This window comes from Mytilus trossulus, chromosome 1 (assembly GCF_036588685.1).
Source record: "Mytilus trossulus isolate FHL-02 chromosome 1, PNRI_Mtr1.1.1.hap1, whole genome shotgun sequence".
In the NCBI taxonomy this organism is placed as follows: Eukaryota; Metazoa; Mollusca; class Bivalvia; order Mytilida; family Mytilidae; genus Mytilus; species Mytilus trossulus.
The window spans coordinates 107,728,753-107,747,320 of NC_086373.1; the positions used below are offsets into that span (position 1 = coordinate 107,728,753).

At 34.7% G+C, this 18,568-nt stretch overlaps 2 protein-coding genes across 2 annotated transcripts in view; one reads left to right on the forward strand and one right to left on the reverse strand.

Annotated features, from left to right (window-relative positions):
- LOC134696614 (nucleolar protein 10-like) overlaps window positions 1-3,563 on the reverse strand; it is a 40,409-nt gene extending 36,846 nt beyond the window's left edge. The window contains exon 1 of the mRNA XM_063558485.1: window positions 3,426-3,563. Within this exon, the coding sequence (XP_063414555.1) occupies window positions 3,426-3,491 (66 nt within the window). The 5' untranslated portion in view covers window positions 3,492-3,563. The remainder of the gene's footprint in view (window positions 1-3,425) is intronic.
- Window positions 3,564-5,751: 2,188 nt separating this feature from the next.
- Window positions 5,752-18,487, forward strand: LOC134696624 (F-box/LRR-repeat protein 12-like). The gene is made up of 3 exons (XM_063558497.1): window positions 5,752-5,891; window positions 15,592-15,749; window positions 16,473-18,487. The coding sequence occupies exons 1-3, from the start codon at window positions 5,806-5,808 to the stop codon at window positions 17,168-17,170; spliced, it is 942 nt and encodes a 313-aa protein (XP_063414567.1). The 5' UTR covers window positions 5,752-5,805; the 3' UTR covers window positions 17,171-18,487.
- The last annotated feature ends 81 nt before the right edge of the window (window positions 18,488-18,568 follow it).

Consider the following 18,568-nt stretch of genomic DNA (forward strand, 5'->3'; position numbering starts at 1 on the left):
TCAACTTATTTTTTTGTCATATATTCATTTCTTTAAGAAACAATTATTACGTACTACATGTAGCATTATACCCAACATAAATCCTTTTGACCACCAAACAACATTAATTAATCAAATAAATGTTAGAGCATTCTTACACCATGACTCAATATAAACATTATTTAAGCAATCTATCAAAACACCAGGGACATACTCTACTACAACTTATAAGCTGCATCAAAAACGGATTAACAATAAGTGCTTTGAAAGGGGCAGGGTATATTCTTACTAAGAGGTCACTTCTAGCACAAATTGTGACATTTTAAATCATCCTTTGCATTAAGTACTATATTTACACTGTTATGCCTCGTTCACATGTTCATTTAATTTGAATTGAATTTGAATAGTTCACACACTATTCCTCTTTAATTTGAATTAATTCGAATCAGAAATGTGTTTTTGTTAACTTGAATTAAAAGTTAATGTCGTCAGAACAGTAAAGTGAATTTGATGCGCATTGCAATTCTACCACTTTCCAGTTCATCCGTCACCGGAAAAAAACTCGACAATTATACGCGCCTTTATGACGTCATTTACCAGATAGAGAGGGTCGCCTGTATCCCTGCACTATTTACGTTCATCAAGCGTCTTAGTGATCGTCACTGTGCAGGTTAAACTAGAAATAATGGTTGTTCTGTAGGTACTTAGTGACAATTCCCTAATGACAGCAATGCCGATTGTCAATTTTAAGGATTCAATGTGCAAAATAATTCGTACAATATAGAATTATAGTTTTCCAACCACTCGCTCAACATTGGAACGGAAGTGACAACGCCCCTAAACGCACAAATGACGTTCACTAAAACCAGAGTTTTTGACGGAAATGCATGGAACTCGAAAGTTGTCAGAATTTATGTTTGGACGTAAACGTAATATAGAATGCGAATTAACGGACATATATCAGGTAGGTTTTTAATTTATGAAATTAAAATTAGTTAATGCAAGTAGAATTGGAATTACATGTGAACACAGCATTAGAGCATCCTTATAAGAAAATTAAAGATGTTTAGTGCTTAACAGGGGTTCAAATTAGCTGTGTTCAGAGGTCCGCGACCTTCCACTTGTGCAATCGGACTTTCGTTTAGGATACTAGCTATGTCATGTATGTCTGACAGACCTTTGATATGAAAGTAAATAAAAATTAACTTTGCCAAAATTTCCAAACGACCTCAAAATGTATTTTCATCTTCATTATTAATGACAGCGATGTTCGTTTTGTTCAACCGCTAGCTTTAAACCGAAAAAGATAGAAAGAAGGATGACATCACAAAGGCAGTGAAATGGACTCAAAAATGGAGAGTAAACATCAACCTACACAAAACTGAAATATGCATCTTTCTTAAAAAAAACATCGATGAAGAGGACAAGCGCATTTTGATTCAAGGTAAAGAACTGCAATACAATTCAACACCAAAGCTTCTTGGAATCATTGTGGACGAGAAAATGACCTTCAGTAAACACATTGATGCAATTGAAAAGAGAGCAAACCGTTATTTAACTATTCGGTGAGAAGGAGACAGATCAGCAAATTAAAGACAGAAAAGTTATTACAATTATACTACAGTCTAGTCAGATCAGTCATGGAATATTGTAGTCCGGCATGGCAAATAGCAGAACTAAAAGACCTGCAAAAACTTGACAGAGTACAGAGAAAAGCACTTGTCCTATGCATGGATATGCCTAAAACATCTGGCAGAGAAGCACTAGAAGTAGAATCAGGAGTTATGCCAATAGACCTGAGGCTTGAACAAATAGCCATTAAAGAGATTGCAAAGATTAAATCAAAATCTGCACAGGAACCCATCCAACAGCAACTTGTGAGGTATGAAGAACAGGACGCATATGACAAGTATCTAACACCAATGGGCAAAGCACTAAGCCAAGCAGCAGAAATGGAAAAACAGACAAAGATAAACATCAATCTCATAGAACCAGACTTTACCTACAGACTGGGAGAAACTCAAATGACTCAATCAAAACCTCTATATTGGAGTCGACTAGGCAACTCAAAATTGAGGACAAATAAGCAACAAGAACTTTGCCAGGAAACCATTAACCAACTCATGGGAGACTGCATACAAGAACAAGCAATACGATATACAGATGGATCATGCTTAGGGAACCCAGGACCCTGTGGAGCAGGTGCAATTATCTATGCTGAACACATTAAACCTGCTGCCAGATTACATAGACCTGTGGCACAAAGAGGATCCATCCTTCTGGCGGAACTCATAGCAATTCTCATGGTCCTAGAATACTGCATTAATACAGAAAACATTTACAATGCAATACAAAGAATCAAAATTTTCTCTGACAGTCAAAGCGATGTGGGATTACTTACACTGAAATGGGCCCCAAACAGCTACATGTTCATCTCCGTAATAAGAGAAATAAAACAAAATATTGAACATCTTAGGCAAAGAGGACTCAATGTAATTGTATCATGGACACCAGAACATGGCAACATAGCTGGTAATGATGAGGCTGACATACTTGCAAAAACAGCGGCAGAGGGAGCAAAAGAATTACCACCGGAAAATAACGTCATAACACTACAGGACGTCAAATAAGCGGCGTACAAAAGTACAGGAAATAAATGGCAGAGAAGATGGGAAATATCTGAGAGAGGCAGGGACCTTTATGTAAAAATACCAACTTCAAAACACTCAATTATATATGATTTCCCAACAGTGAACTAAAAGACATTTCAGTATGTTCGCCCAACTAAGAACTGGCTATACAGAACTGAATTACTACAAGAACCGAGTAGGCCAAACCAACGCCAAAGAGTCATGCAACTGTGGAGCACCTGAAACGCCTCAACATTTCCTTCGGGAGTGTCCCTGCTATGAAAAAGAACGAGAAGATATGCTACACCAAATATCAAAAGAGGTCGGGGTCAGAAACTTGAATTTAGCTACGGTGCTAACGCGACTGGACGAGCGCTGTTCCTCAATCCCAATCTTAACCAGCACATACCAAATTTAAAGCACAGAGAAGAAAATATGTCGAGGAAAACGCACCAGAGAGGAAAAACGCACATTGGGACAATTCGTGCCAACAGGCCTTAGGATTGAGGATTGAGGAACAAAGTTAAATTAACCCAACACCAGACGCACATTAATTACCCAACACCAGACGCACATTAATTTTGTATCTTACTGAGTTGGGAAGTATTTCAAGTAAAAGTAGGACCTGAAATTTAGGTTGTGGACCTTTCAGTTTGGAGTGTCAAAGGTCTTGGACCTTCCAGTAACAAATGTTAATTTGAACCCCTGGTGTTATAGATAACTGGATAAGGGTTTATACAAAATATTCCACACTGTGACTCCATGATCACCTTTTCAATATTTTTCAATGCCCATAAAATATTTCTAGTCATTTACCTGAGGTAATGATTTTCCAGCACTTAAATTGTATATTTTCACATTGTTTGGATTAGAAACTTGCATATTAATTGCGTAAAATAATAATACAATCACACGTGCAGTTGTTTACATTTTTGTTCAAAGGGAGATAACCTATTAAAGATGTATCTATAATGTGTCAATTGGTCCCGGGTACATACCGAGGTAATTATAAATTATGGTTTGTTTTTTATTCGGTTAGATAAAGTAAATAAAACATAATCTCTTGGTCAGGCTTCTATAACACAAAAGTAGAGTAGTCTCAGGTTCTCGTGAACTCTTAATCAAATATAGCTAACACATATATCATGGGAAAGAACACGGAAAGCATCATACCGTGATAGTGGACATTAGCAGCATAAACTAATTCCTCATCATGCATTTTGGATAAATTACGTGCTTTTGATGGTCATTTCAATTTGGCTGATAGTTATGATTTTTCTACTCGGCACACTACACTACCACAAGCTTATCAAAAAGAAGTTCGGTCTGTATTCCATATGTAGTCATTTAAAAAAATCTGGTTGTAATCGTTTGCTGCAACTCATACATCCCTTTTCTCTAATGGGAAAGGAAAAATATTAGATATACTTACTGGAACTGTGATGAAATGATTACGGCTGTAAATTTTCTCATCGAAAATATATATGAGCGTTTTAGGCAATAAAGTTAATTGACAGGTTATATATTTTCCTGGACCACTTTAAATATGCACCTCATGAAAAGGTACAAAAGGAAAATCATCTTCCAATAATGGAAAATTTACTTTTATTTTATTTCACAACTTGTTAGCAATGTGCATGTCTATAGAAGAATTCTAGATTTCAATGAATGTTATCTATGTATGACTGGAAAATAATTTAATCTGTGGGTTTCGTTACCACACAATGATCATCCCTCTACCAACTTTTTTTCATAATTACAATGATTTGTTAGAAAGTTTGACTGTAATTCTATCTAAAAACGGGATACCACATCCTTGTTTTTACGCTGATGTTGTCAATATGACACTATCCATGCTTCAACTATTTCATCCTTGGAATCAAATTGTTCTTAAAGGCAGATACATATTATCTACTTTATTGAAGGTTACCAATTTAAAACAGTAGTGGTTTTTTTTTAAATTTCATCCTTTGTATTGCATCTTTGTCAAGGTTCACTGTATTAAATGCATCATATATAAATTGTTACTATCTCGGAAAGGTATTAACATATGTATGATGACAAAAAGTTTTGCATAAAAATCATCAGATTATTTAACTTATTGACAAAGATGCATTTTGTATCAATTAAAGAACGAATAATAAAAATTATAGATAAAGTTAAAATAGTTAAAATTGACGTTTTATACATATTTTTTGTTGATATGTAATATATATTTCTAGGGATTGTACTTGATATTCATATGATGAAAATATATAATCTGTCAATCTGTTTAATCGAAGTCTTCAGCTGGCATGTCAGTTACTGCTAGTAGTCCTTTGTTAATATCATGTATCATTGTCAGTTTGTTTAGTTTCTTTTGTTAACTATTCTGACATCGGACTCGGACTTTTGTTAAACTGAGTTATATTGTGCGTATTGTTGTGTGTTTTTTTTTCTACACTGGCTCAGTAGAGATATAGGGGAGGGTTGAGATCTAAAGAAAACATGTTTAACCCCGACATATTTCTAGGCCTGTACAAAGTCAGGAGCCTCTGAAATTGCTAGTCTTGTATGATTTTTAGTTTTAGTTTCTTGTGTATATTTCGGAGTTTTGTATGACCCATATTTGTTCTTCTGCTGTTGTCTGCTCTTTGGTCGGGTTGTTGTCTCTTTGTCACTAAGCTTTCCGCATTTCCATTCTCAATTATATTTTAGTCTGTTTTATGTATAAATAATGTTTGTTTGCCTTTTTTTATTATTATTAAATTCAGTGACTTTCTCATGATAAGACATTATGCTGGGAATCGCAAACAATGTTTCATTTACACATGTATTTACACTCTGCATGCTAAGGCCTGCCTACGATTGTGGGATTTTTTCGCGAGGTTGAAGACGCATTGGTGTCCTTTGACTGTTTTTTTCTCTTTGATCGGGTTGTTCTCTTTGACACATTCTCCTGTTCTCCCCATTTCCATTCTCAATTTTATGTTAACCGAATACTGTAAAGTATTCTATACGTTTTTTGACTTCGTCCCTTTTCACAGGTAACATCTGCCAAAGGATTAAGTAAAAAGGTATTAATGTAAATCAGTCGTTGCTTTTGGGTTTTGAATACGGGTTTGTAATACATATAATAGAAAAATCTAAAGAAAAAATCTATGTCACATAAATGTTTTAATTCATTTTTCGGGAAAACTAAACAAACTTTGCATTAATGGCCAATTTTGATTTACTACCTGACAACATCATATTAGAAGTTTTGAACTATTTGCCTGTTAAAGAATTATGCATAGCTGGAAGGTAATGATATGGCTAAAACGTGTCCTCTCACTCACTGAACGAGGATTTGTACTTTCTAAAGTGAAACTGACAGAGCCTGTCCCTGTACAAATCCTGTTACTGAATGATTAGTGATTATGTTGGTCGCAGGCTATTTATCACTGATAAAGATAAAGTTATTAAAGTCTGCTTCAAATATTGACGAGTTTAAAAAATTGAAAATAAGAGTTGGCTGAGAACCATAAAATTTAAGAAGAAATGATTTCAATTTTCTCATAGTCAACTTTCCATTTCTCTGTTTCTGTTTATCAGCAGTTTGTTAGCATAATCAAATTATGTGTGTCAGTTCTCTATCTTGACTCTGTCAGTGCTCTAACTTGTCTGTGTCAGTGCTCTAACTTGACTGTGTCAGTGCTCTAACTTGACTGTGTCAGTGCTCTAAATTGACTGTCTATGTTCTAACTTGACTGTGTCAGTGCTCTACCTTGACTGTGTCAATGCCCTACATTGATTGTGTCAGTGCTCTAAGTTGACTGTGTCAGTGCTCTAACTTGACTGTGTCAGTGCTCTAACTTGACTGTGTCAGTGCTCTAACTTGACTGTATGTTCTAACTTGACTGTGCCAGTGCTCTACCTTGACTCTCAATGCCCTACTATTACGTACATGGGGGGACATATACTTGCCTCCCCATGCCGCTAAAGTTATATTTGCTAAAGAGCAATAAAAACACATCCATTTCCATAGCACGTTTATTTCAAAGAGACAGATAACATCACATGACAAATACGCATCATCATCATACAAAGGGACACAACTCTCACGACTTAACTACAAAACACATACGACCATACAATACAGATATATAACAACCCGCCCCCAAAAAGAAAATTTCCCAAATTTTTATCAAAATGGTGTATGTGTTTTATCCATATACAATTTCAAGAAGAAGAAAAAAAAATCAAACTATATATTCACATCCGTCATTCCGTATAAAACCAACAGTTTCCAAATAATCTATGTAAATACATTTATATTAACTGAAATATTCGTGACTGACCTTTCTCAATCTAGCATCCATACACACCAGTATAAACAATGCAGAAAAATCCGAACGTCTGGCATCTCGATCTCCCCCTTAGGACCTTATGCACGCATTACGTTCATTCGACATAAAAAAATATGCATTTAATACATTTACTCAATCTAAATGGAAAATACTAGAATACTGTCATAAATGTAGCTGTATATAACAAATTGATAGATAATCATCAGAGACCTTTAACTCTTAAAAATAGTAAATATTACATCAATGAAACACTTCATAAGTTACATATGCAAATAAGAAAATACGACTAATTCTCCCTCTCTAACGTGTTCAATCTCTCGTACATATCACACTCACAAAATAAAAGTAAAGATGAAACAAATGAATAGCTCCAGAAATGTCAATATCAACCTAGGTTTTATTTATGACTATTATCTCACCGCTACTGACAATCCGCTATCAAATCAGTCCAACTGATAACAGAAATATATGTATTAATAATTAAAAAAAATTCCTTCGGCAGACAAAATTAAATTCATAATTAAAGTCGGTGTTTTCCTTGTAACTGGGTAGCGTACGACGAGATAAATCTCACACGTACCGTCTGTAGTATAATTTAAATAGTTCAAAACTGCAACACATTTCCTCTGCTAAATCATAAAATACACATATATATTGGTCAAGCCGATTAGTCTAAAGATAATGCCAATTACAAAGCAATTATCATTTCGAAGTACTGTAAGATGAAAGGCCGGGACGTCACATGACACATGCTACGGTTTTCTACACACATAAACATACACAGATGTATTTCTTGATGTCAGACTGACCAACGTTAAATTGCGGTTAAAATTTAATTGTTTGTGTAGAAATTTCGATCGCGTCCAACAGTCCAAATGAAAATCAAAGTTCAAATGATAATAAACAATTGCGAAATACTTTAATATCAGTGCATGTATACAATGTTGTTTAAAAACAGTTCCTTGAATTTTACCGTTTTCTTTTGTTGACGAAAAATATAATGGTGTTTTCTGAATATTAACTAAATCCAAATAAAAAATACATCCAAAAATGGGTTCCAGCCTGAGTGTCAAATGCGATGGTACTGCTATACTCTACTGAACAAAAATTCCAAGATTTCAAGGTGGTCAAAATTTAATAATGGCGCCGCCAGCATCGTGGTCTAGACTTTTAGAAAGTTTGTTCTTCGTCTTTGGGGACAGCTCACATAAAATACACATATAAAGGGGTCGTTTTTAAGTCCTCCACCATATTACGTACATGGGGGGACATATACTTGCCTCCCCATGCCGCTAAAGTTATATTTGCTAAAGAGCAATAAAAACACATCCATTTCCATAGCACGTTTATTTCAAAGAGACAGATAACATCACATGACAAATACGCATCATCATCATACAAAGGGACACAACTCTCACGACTTAACTACAAAACACATACGACCATACAATACAGATATATAACACTACATTGATTGTGTCAGTGCTCTAACTTGACTGTGTCAGTGCTCTTCCTTGACTGTGTCTGTTCTAACCTGACTGTCTCAATGCAATAACTTTTTTTTTTAAATAAAATAATATCTTTATTGCATTTTTCTTTGCTGTTGATACAAATGCAATCACTTGACTGTGTCTATGCTCTAATTTTACTCTGTCTATGCTCTAACTTGACTGTGTCAATGTCCTAACTTAACTGTGTCAGTGCTCTAACGTCACTTTTTCTGTGATCTAACTTGACTGTGTTAATGCTCTAACTTGACTTTGTCAGTGCTCTAACTTGACTGTGTCAGTGCTCTGAAGTGACTGTGTCTGTTCTAACTTGACTGTGTCAATGCTCTGATTCTACTATGTATATGCTCTAACTTCACTTTTTCAGTGATCTAACTTGTCGGTGTCAATGCTCTAACTTGACTATGTCAGTGCTCTAACTTGACTGTGTCAGTGCTCTGAAGTGACTGTGTCTGTTCTAACTTGACTGTGTCCGTCCTATAATTCTACTGTTTCTTTGCTCTAACTTGACTATGTCAGTGCTCTAACTTCACTTTTTCTGTGATCTTACTTGACTGTTTCAATGCTCTAACTTGACTATGTCAGTGCTCTAACTTGACTGTGTCAGTGCTATAACTTGACTGTGTCAATGCTCAAACTTGACTGTGTCTATGCTCTAACTTGATTGTGTTCATGCTCTAATTTGATCTTGTCTATGCTCTTACTTGACTGTGTCAGTGCTCTAACTTGATTTTTGATTTTAAACATATTTTATTCATTAAGATATGAAAAGGATTGAGCAACAGGCACAGCCTATAAAAGCTCTCTCCATATTACATGTTCAAGGTATAACTCAATTATAACAACTGTATTTAAAATAATGCAATATAGTGGAACATGCATGCTACTTATGAGCACACACGAGAAAATAAATGTTTACAGTGTTACTTACTAAATGCAAAGTATATTTAAGTATATATAGGCAATTACTCATCATGTATTCAAGAACCTTGAAACATGCAAATATCCTTTATAAGTCATTAGAAATATATATATATATGGCTTGAAAGAGACACTAAGCTTGCTTAGTGGATAAAATGAATTAATGTTTTAGTGGAGAAGAATAAAAATAAAAAAATAAAAATAAATGAAACAAAAAATAGGTAAGTTTTAAACAAAACGATGAGTGTCACTGATATATTTATGAACAGATTTAAAAATAGCAATATTCATATCATATGAAAATAATCTGTTTCCAAAAAGTAATAATTCAATATTTATAGCAACATTATCAGCAATGGAGTTAATGGAATCAAGAAGGATCTGTCTTACATCATTGTACTTAGGGCAAATGAAAAAGAAATGTTTGTTATCCTCAACAGGGTGATTACAGTTTACACAAACAGTGTTCTCTGATAAGAACTGATTAAACAGATGAGATTTTAGGTAGCTAGCATTATTTCTGAGTTGACAATGACTTAAATTAAGTTTCCTTATCCCATAGTTAAAAGGTTTAAAGATATCATCAGTCTTATAAAACTTATCCAGTCCACTTCTAAATATACCCAAACTTGGGGATTTTTGTAAACTCAAAGGAAGACTATTCCAAAGTCTTATAGTGGAAGGAATGAAACTATTAAAATAAGAGCTAGTTCTAGCAAGAGGCGGATGAAAAGTGTTATTTTCATTCCTCAAAGTATAAGGGGTTTGTCTGGGAAGATATTGCTGGACTAACTCATATAAGTATGCAGGTGTCATCCCATTTAATATTTTATAGAATAGTATAAGCTTATGTTTATTACGTCTATATTCTCCAGAGTTTCTAAACCTAATTCAATATAAAGTTTTTGTCTGGAGGAATTACGTCGTAAGACTGTAATAATTCTAGCGGCTTCTATCTGAATACTTTCAAGAAGCTCAGACTCGTGCTGGGAGCAATTTCCCCATACAACATCGCCATACTCTAATATAGGTCTAATAAAAGCATAATAAATACGTATAAGTGAACTCCTATCTAATAAATGTTTGACTTGACGATGCACAAATAGACGAGAGCATGCTTTTTTATAGATAATATCAATATGTGCGTTCCATGAAGCTGATGACTGAAATGTTATCCCAAGATGACAGTGAATATTTTTTTTCTCAACCTCTTCCCCATTTATCCCAAAAAATACAGGTGGGTGTTCCCTTTCCCTTCTAGTAAATACAATAGTTTTTGTTTTCTTAGAGTTAAATTGAACAGCCCATGATTTTGCCCAATTTGAGATAACATCCAAGTCATCAGTCAAAGAAGCAGCTGCTACAGCAGGATCATCATCTACTATAACAAATAAAGAGGTGTCATCTGCAAAAAGTCTAATATCATTAGAAATGTCATTAACTATATCATTTATATAAATAAGAAACAGAAAGGGTCCTAAAACTGATCCCTGGGGGACACCTGCGTGTATACTTCTTAGAGTTGACGAAAAACCTTCTGAAACGACCTTTTGTTGACGATCTGAAAGATAACTCTCTATCCAAGATAAGAGCTGATCATTTATGCCAGATTGTTTAAGTTTAAATAAAAGTCCTTTATGCCAAACTTTATGGAAAGCTCCAGATACATCACAAAATACAAACCTTACTGTGGCTTACATCCCTCCCACTATCCATATTACTAATAATTTTATGATATATTTCAATTAACTGATTAACAGTTGAGTCACCTGGCTGGAAACCAGATTGAAACTTTGACAAAAGGTTATTACTTCTCATATAATTATACAAATGTTTAAATAGAACTTTTTCCATAATCTTACAAACAATACTAGTAACAGATATTGGACGATAGTTTAGAGCTGAATGTGGACTACCTTTTACTTTAAAAATAGGATTAACATGTGCAATTTTCCATAACAGTGGAACCTGTTTAACTGATAGAGACATATTAAATAACTTAGTTAATGGTTTAGAAATAAAGCTAGCAACCTCTTTTAAAATTCTAGGACTGATACCATCAGGTCCAGCAGGTTTGTTTACATTCAAGATTTTTAACTGATCTAAAATTTCTTTCTCAGTGATGACAAATTTATTTAAATGACATGGAGGAGGCTCATTATTATCAGGAATTTCTGGTTCTGTATCAATATTAGCTATATTAGAAAATGATTGTTCAGGATCTCTGATTTGTCCAATGGATGAATAAAAATTTGGCCATCATGTTCCAAAAAAGGGGGAAAATCTCTATTTTTGGTAAAATTTGATACAGACTTGGCAATGCGCCACCATTTACCAGGAGGAATATTTTTGTCAATAAGTTGAGATGTTAGTTTGCACTTATAATCTTCTTTTGCTCTAACTTGACTGTGTCTGTTCTGTGCTCTAACTTGACTGTGTCTGTGCTCTAACATGACTGTGTCAGTGCTTTAACTTGACTGTGTCAGTGCCCTAACTTGACTGTGTCTGTGCTCTAACATGACTGTGTCTATGCTCTAACTTGACTGTGTCAGTGCTCTAACTTGACTGTGTCAGTGCCCTAACTTGACTGTGTCTGTGCTCTAACTTGACTGTGTCAGTGCTCTGAAGTGACTGTGTATATGCTCTAACTTCACTTTTTCAGTGATCTAACTTGTCTGTGTAAATGCTCTAACTTGACTATGTCAGTGCTCTAACTTGACTGTGTCAGTGCTCTGAAGTGACTGTGTCTGTTCTAACTTGACTGTGTCCGTCCTCTAATTCTACTGTGTCTATGCTCTAACTTGACTATGTCAGTGCTCTAACTTCACTTTTTCTGTGATCTTACTTGACTGTTTCAATGCTCTAACTTGACTATGTCAGTGCTCTAACTTGACTGTGTCAGTGCTATAACTTGGCTGTGTCAATGCTCTAACTTGACTGTGTCAATGCCTTAACTTGACTGTGTCAATGCCCTAACTTGACTGTGTCAGTGCTCTAACTTCTGTTTTTATGTGATCTAACTTGACTGTGTCAATGTTCTAACTTGACTATGTCAGTGTTCTAACTTGACTGTGTCAGTGGTCTGACTTGACTGTGTCTGTTCTAACTTGACTGTGTCAATGCTCTAACTTGACTGTGTCTATGCTCTAACTTGACTGTTTCTATGCTCTAATTTGACTGTGTTTATGCTCTAACATGAGTGTGTCAATGTTTTAACTTGACGTGTCAATGCTCTAACCTCACTCTGTCAGTTCTCTATTTTGACTGTGTAAATGCTCTAACGTGACTGTGTCAGTTCTCTATCTTCACTTTGGCATTTCTTCAACTCAACTGCATCAATGCTTTAATTTAACTGTGTCAGTTCTCTAACTTCACTTTGTCAGTGCTCTAATTTAACTCTGTCAGTTCTCTTTCTTGACTGTGTCAGTTCTCTAACTTCACATTGTCTGTACTTCAATTCGACTGTGTCGATGCTCTAATTAAACTGTGTCAGTTCTCTAACTTCAATTTGTCAGTGCTCTAACTTGACTGTGTCAGTGCTCTAACTTGACTGTGTCAGTGCCCTAACTTGACTGTGTGTGCTCTAACTTGACTGTGTCAGTGCTCTGAAGTGACTGTGTATATGCTCTAACTTCACTTTTTCAGTGATCTAACTTGTCTGTGTAAATGCTCTAACTTGACTATGTCAGTGCTCTAACTTGACTGTGTCAGTGCTCTGAAGTGACTGTGTCTGTTCTAACTTGACTGTGTCCGTCCTCTAATTCTACTGTGTCTATGCTCTAACTTGACTATGTCAATGCTCTAACTTCACTTTTTCTGTGATCTTACTTGACTGTTTCAATGCTCTAACTTGACTATGTCAGTGCTCTAACTTGACTGTGTCAGTGCTATAACTTGGCTGTGTCAATGCTCTAACTTGACTGTGTCAATGCCCTAACTTGACTGTGTCTGTGCTCTAACGTGACTGTGTCTATGCTCTAACTTGACTGTTTCAATGCTCTAACTTGACTATGTCAGTGCTCTAACTTGACTGTGTCAGTGCTATAACTGGACTGTGTCAATGCTCAAACTTGACTGTGTCTATGCTCTAACTTGATTGTGTTCATGCTCTAATTTGATCGTGTCTATGCTCTTACTTGACTGTGTCAGTGCTCTAACTTGACTGTGTATGTGCTCTAACTTGACTGTGTCTGTGCTCTAATGTGACTGTGTCAGTGCTTTAACTTGACTGTGTCAGTGCCCTAACTTGACTGTGGCTGTGCTCTAACGTGACTGTGTCTATGCTCTAACTTGACTGTGTCAGTGCTCTAACTTGACTGTGTCAGTGCTCTTACTTCACCTTTTCTGTGATATAACTTGACTGTTTCAATGCTTTAACTTGAATATGTCAGTGCTCTAACTTGACTGTGTCAGTACTCTAATTTGACTGTGTCAATGCCCTAACTTGACTGTGTCAGTGCTCTAACTTATCTTTTTATGTGATCTAACTTGACTGTGTCAATGCTCTAACTTGACTATGTCAGTGTTCTAACTTGACTGTGTCAGTGCTCTAACTTGACGGTGTCTGTTCTAACTTGACTGTATCTATACTCTAACTTGACTGTTTCTATGCTCTAATTTGACTGTGTCTATGCTCTAACGTGAGTGTGTCAATGTTTTAACTTGACTGTGTCAGTGCTCCAATTGAATGTGTCTATGCTCTAACTTCACTTTTTCTGTTATCTAACTTGGCTGTGTCAATGCTCTAACTTGACTATGTCAGTGCTCTAACTTGATTGTGTCAGTGCTCTAACTTGACTGTGTCAATGCCCTCACTTGACTGTGTCATTGCTCTAACTTGACTGTGTCAGTGCTCTTATTTGACTGTGTCTTTGTTCTAACTTGACTGTGTCTATGCCCAAATTTGACTGTCAGTGCTCCAACTTGAATGTATCAGTGTTCTAGCTCTACTTTTTCTGTAACTTGAGTGTGTCAATGTTTTAACTTGATTGTGTCAGTTCTCTAACTTGATTGTGTCAGTGCTCTAACTTGATTGTGTCAGTGCTCTCACTTGACTGTGTTGGTGCTCTAATTTGACTGTGTCAGTGCTCTTAATTGAATGTGTCAATGCTCTAACTTCACTTTGTCAGTTCTCTATTTTGACTGTGTCAATACTCTATCTTCACTTTGGCATTTCTTCAACTCAACTGCATCAATGCTCTAATTTAACTGTGTCAGTTCTCTAACTTCACTTTGTCAGTGCTCTAATTTAACTGTCAGTGCTCTAATTTAACTGTCAGTTCTCTAACTTGACTGTGTCAGTGCTCTAACTTGACTGTGTCAGTGCCCTAACTTTACTGTGTCTGTGCTCTAACTTGACTGTTATTGCTTTTACTTCACCTTTTCTGTGATCTAACTTGACTGTTTCAATGCTCTAACTTGAATATGTCAGAGTTCTAACTTGACTGTGTCAGTGCTCTAACTTGACTGTGTCAATGCCCTAACTTGACTGTGTCAGTGCCTTAACTTGACTGTGTCAATGCCCTAACTTGACTGTGTCAATGCTCTAACTTCTCTTTTTATGTGATCTAACTTGACTGTGTCAATGTTCTAACTTGACTATGTCAGTGTTCTAACTTGACTGTGTCAGTGGTCTGACTTGACTGTGTCTGTTCTAACTTGACTGTGTCAATGCTCTAACTTGACTGTGTCTATGCTCTAACTTGACTGTTTCTATGCTCTAATTTGACTGTGTTTATGCTCTAACATGAGTGTGTCAATGTTTTAACTTGACGTGTCAATGCTCTAACCTCACTCTGTCAGTTCTCTATTTTGACTGTGTAAATGCTCTAACGTGACTGTGTCAGTTCTCTATCTTCACTTTGGCATTTCTTCAACTCAACTGCATCAATGCTTTAATTTAACTGTGTCAGTTCTCTAACTTCACTTTGTCAGTGCTCTAATTTAACTCTGTCAGTTCTCTTTCTTGACTGTGTCAGTTCTCTAACTTCACATTGTCTGTACTTCAATTCGACTGTGTCGATGCTCTAATTAAACTGTGTCAGTTCTCTAACTTCAATTTGTCAGTGCTCTAACTTGACTGTGTCAGTGCTCTAACTTGAGTGTATCAGTGCTCTAGCTATTATTTAGATTTATTTATAATTCCAAAAGACAGAAAGATTAAGCATATTATGGGAATACCTGTTTTATATTTTACTTTTGATATAAGTTTATTGATAATTACAGTGTGTGTAGAAGATGGAGAAGGATAACCAGAGATTACACATTGTGGAGACATGTAGATTTAACACCCTACAGATTAGATTTGAAAAAGACGTGGAAGGTTATCAGGTCACATTTCTCTGAATGTCTGATCAGTCTGAAACTTAGAGGAGATTTTAACAGTATGTACATGCATTGATTCTTTTTCACATAATTGTTAATTAGGCCTTTTTTATGTAGGCCCTGATATCAACCCTTGACCTTCTTGTATATAAGCCCTCGGCTTATGCCTTGTGCTGTTGTGCATGATATGGGAGTTTCGAGGCAATACCAGAACTGGTATGTGAAAAGGACATTTTATGTTCTTAGAGAATGTCTTATTAGTCTGATACTTTTATGTAAAATTCAATAGTTTATACTAACTAAACTTCTCTGAAGTGAATTGATTAGCTTTTCTAAAACTGAGAGGTTTTAACAGTAAGTTGGGACTTTTCTGAATGTCTCATTCGTCTGAAAACCTTGGACCAATAGATATTATCATGTATTAATTTTAGGGGGGAAAAAGATAAATGTTTAAAAGTAAAAATATCCAGAGCTCCTGGATACTCATTTTGGCAATATGATTAGGAAAATTTACTGTTCTATGAATGTTTGATCAGTCTTGTCTTGACACTTAGAGCAAAAATAAATTGCTATGGTCAATGAATATGGGTTCATTTTCCAACTCAGAGTAGATTTACAGACATGGTATGAAACTCACAGAAGATATTTTAATTTAGAAATTTGTTTTAATCTGTAAACATTTTAAACAGCTGAAGCTGAGAGGATTTTATAAAATCTTATATCAATCTATAATTATCTGAATGGTCTGTTTATCCAAACTGATTTTATTTTTTCCATTGTAGTGCCAATAAAGGATAAAAACCCAGTATCAGATGCTATGCTTGCTGACTTGAATGAGAGATGTCCCAATATCAGACATATAACCTTACAAAACTGTAAACTACAAAACCTAGAGATGAAACTTCCACCAAGTCTGACTTCTATAGAACTGTATCAGTGTTACTGGAAACCTAGATGGTTTAAACATCTCCATACCATGGTACCGAACATCAAGTGTCTCATACTAGAACATACCTCACGAGTAGATAATCATGATCTAGACGATGTTTGTAAAATAACAGGATTAGAGTCTCTTAATTTGAATGCTTGTTACAGAATTAATGAGAAAGGGTTAGAAAAGATTGCAAAAGAACTGATTAATTTACAAACTTTAGAAATAGCACATTGTAATTGTACTGATCTCATTTTACATCATATATCACGTCATTTGACAAAGTTAGAAACTCTGAACATCAGGAATAGTAAAGTTACCGATTCAGGTATTTCTACTATAGTGTCAGGACTAAGCAATCTTAAGCATTTAAATATAAATAAATGTGATTTACTGACGACATCTGGTTTGGAATGTCTGAAGTCTCTAAAATCATTGAAAACTTTAGTGTGTGACATTGCCCACATCACATCAATGTTAGAGACCATATTAGAAAATAATGGCTGTATTATTACAGCATTAAATCCTAACAAGCCAGGGAATATTTAAGGGCCTCTTTGTTATTTATTCATTTGTTTTCCTGAATATGAATGAAATAATTGCCACTGAACATTTTACGCAAGCAATCAATTATTGTTTTTATTTTTTTCCAAATATATTTGACCCTTAACTGTAAAATCATCTCTTGTTACTACCTTTGCCTCTTAATAATCAAGTTGATCAACAATGTTCAAACAAGAAATATTTCTAATGATGCTGTTTTAAGCTGAAATTAGCCAGCATTGTTGTATTATACAATAATATGAAAAAGGATTGCTAAAAATTCTTAAAATATGTTGGAATACTTACACTCTTAAGTACTGTTACTTGAAACTATACAAGGGATGAAATAGTTTCCTGAAATTCTACTCCAGGTGGCTCTTTGATTTCACAATACAACTTTGGATCATCTGTTTAAAGATTAAATTGAATTGGCATAGGAAATCACTGCCCATTTCTTGTTTATCATAAGATCCTGGCTGACTCCTGCTTCACATCTGGTCAGGACTGAAGTGTCTTGGAGTTTGTGCATATCATGTCGACATATATATCCATTTAATCATTTATCAACAATTCTATTAAAAAAATGTAGTATGGTTCGATTACTATAACTATATGTTACTCTTAAAAGAACTTTGTCAAATTTTGAATAAACTTTTCACGATTATGGCTCTATGAATATGTCCACAAATAGTGCTATCCCAGAATGCTTTCTATCTTACACCAAAAAATTGAATCCATGTTTTTGTTATCCATCTATCTTTACATGAAAAGTACCACTATATGTGCTATTGTAATGTGTGAAGACATGAAATTACGCAAAATGAAATGATTGGTTTTTTTTATAATTTATATTTACTGGATTATTTACTACTCAATGCTTTATTTAAGTTTGGTACATATATGTTTGTTTTCCTTCTTTTTACTTTTTTAAACTGGCAAATGTTCACCGAAATGGATATATGATGTTATAAAATATATTTTATTTTATGTATTATTTTTTTTGCAAATTATTATGCAGGGTTTATTTTATAAGTGTGTCAAAAATGATTGTTTTAACATTCAATAAAAAGAGATTTGATGTTATTCAGGTAAATATTTATGAAACAGCATCCTAAAACACAAACAAACAAATGGCATTTACTGATTTAATGTTAAAATAAGGTCCAACAAAGAACAAGTATGTATAAAATTTGTCTATCGCTAATTTGAGGTTTCATATGACTTAATGACAAAATTTATTATAAAGAAGACCTTAAATTAAAAATTGAGTGTACAATGAAAGCATATTCAAAATAATACCAAATAAAAATTTAATATATAGTATAAGTCTTTTTTAAATACAAATAAAACATGTTTATTTATTTTATATTTTTGTAATTCTCAGATGTGGTGTAGATTATATTT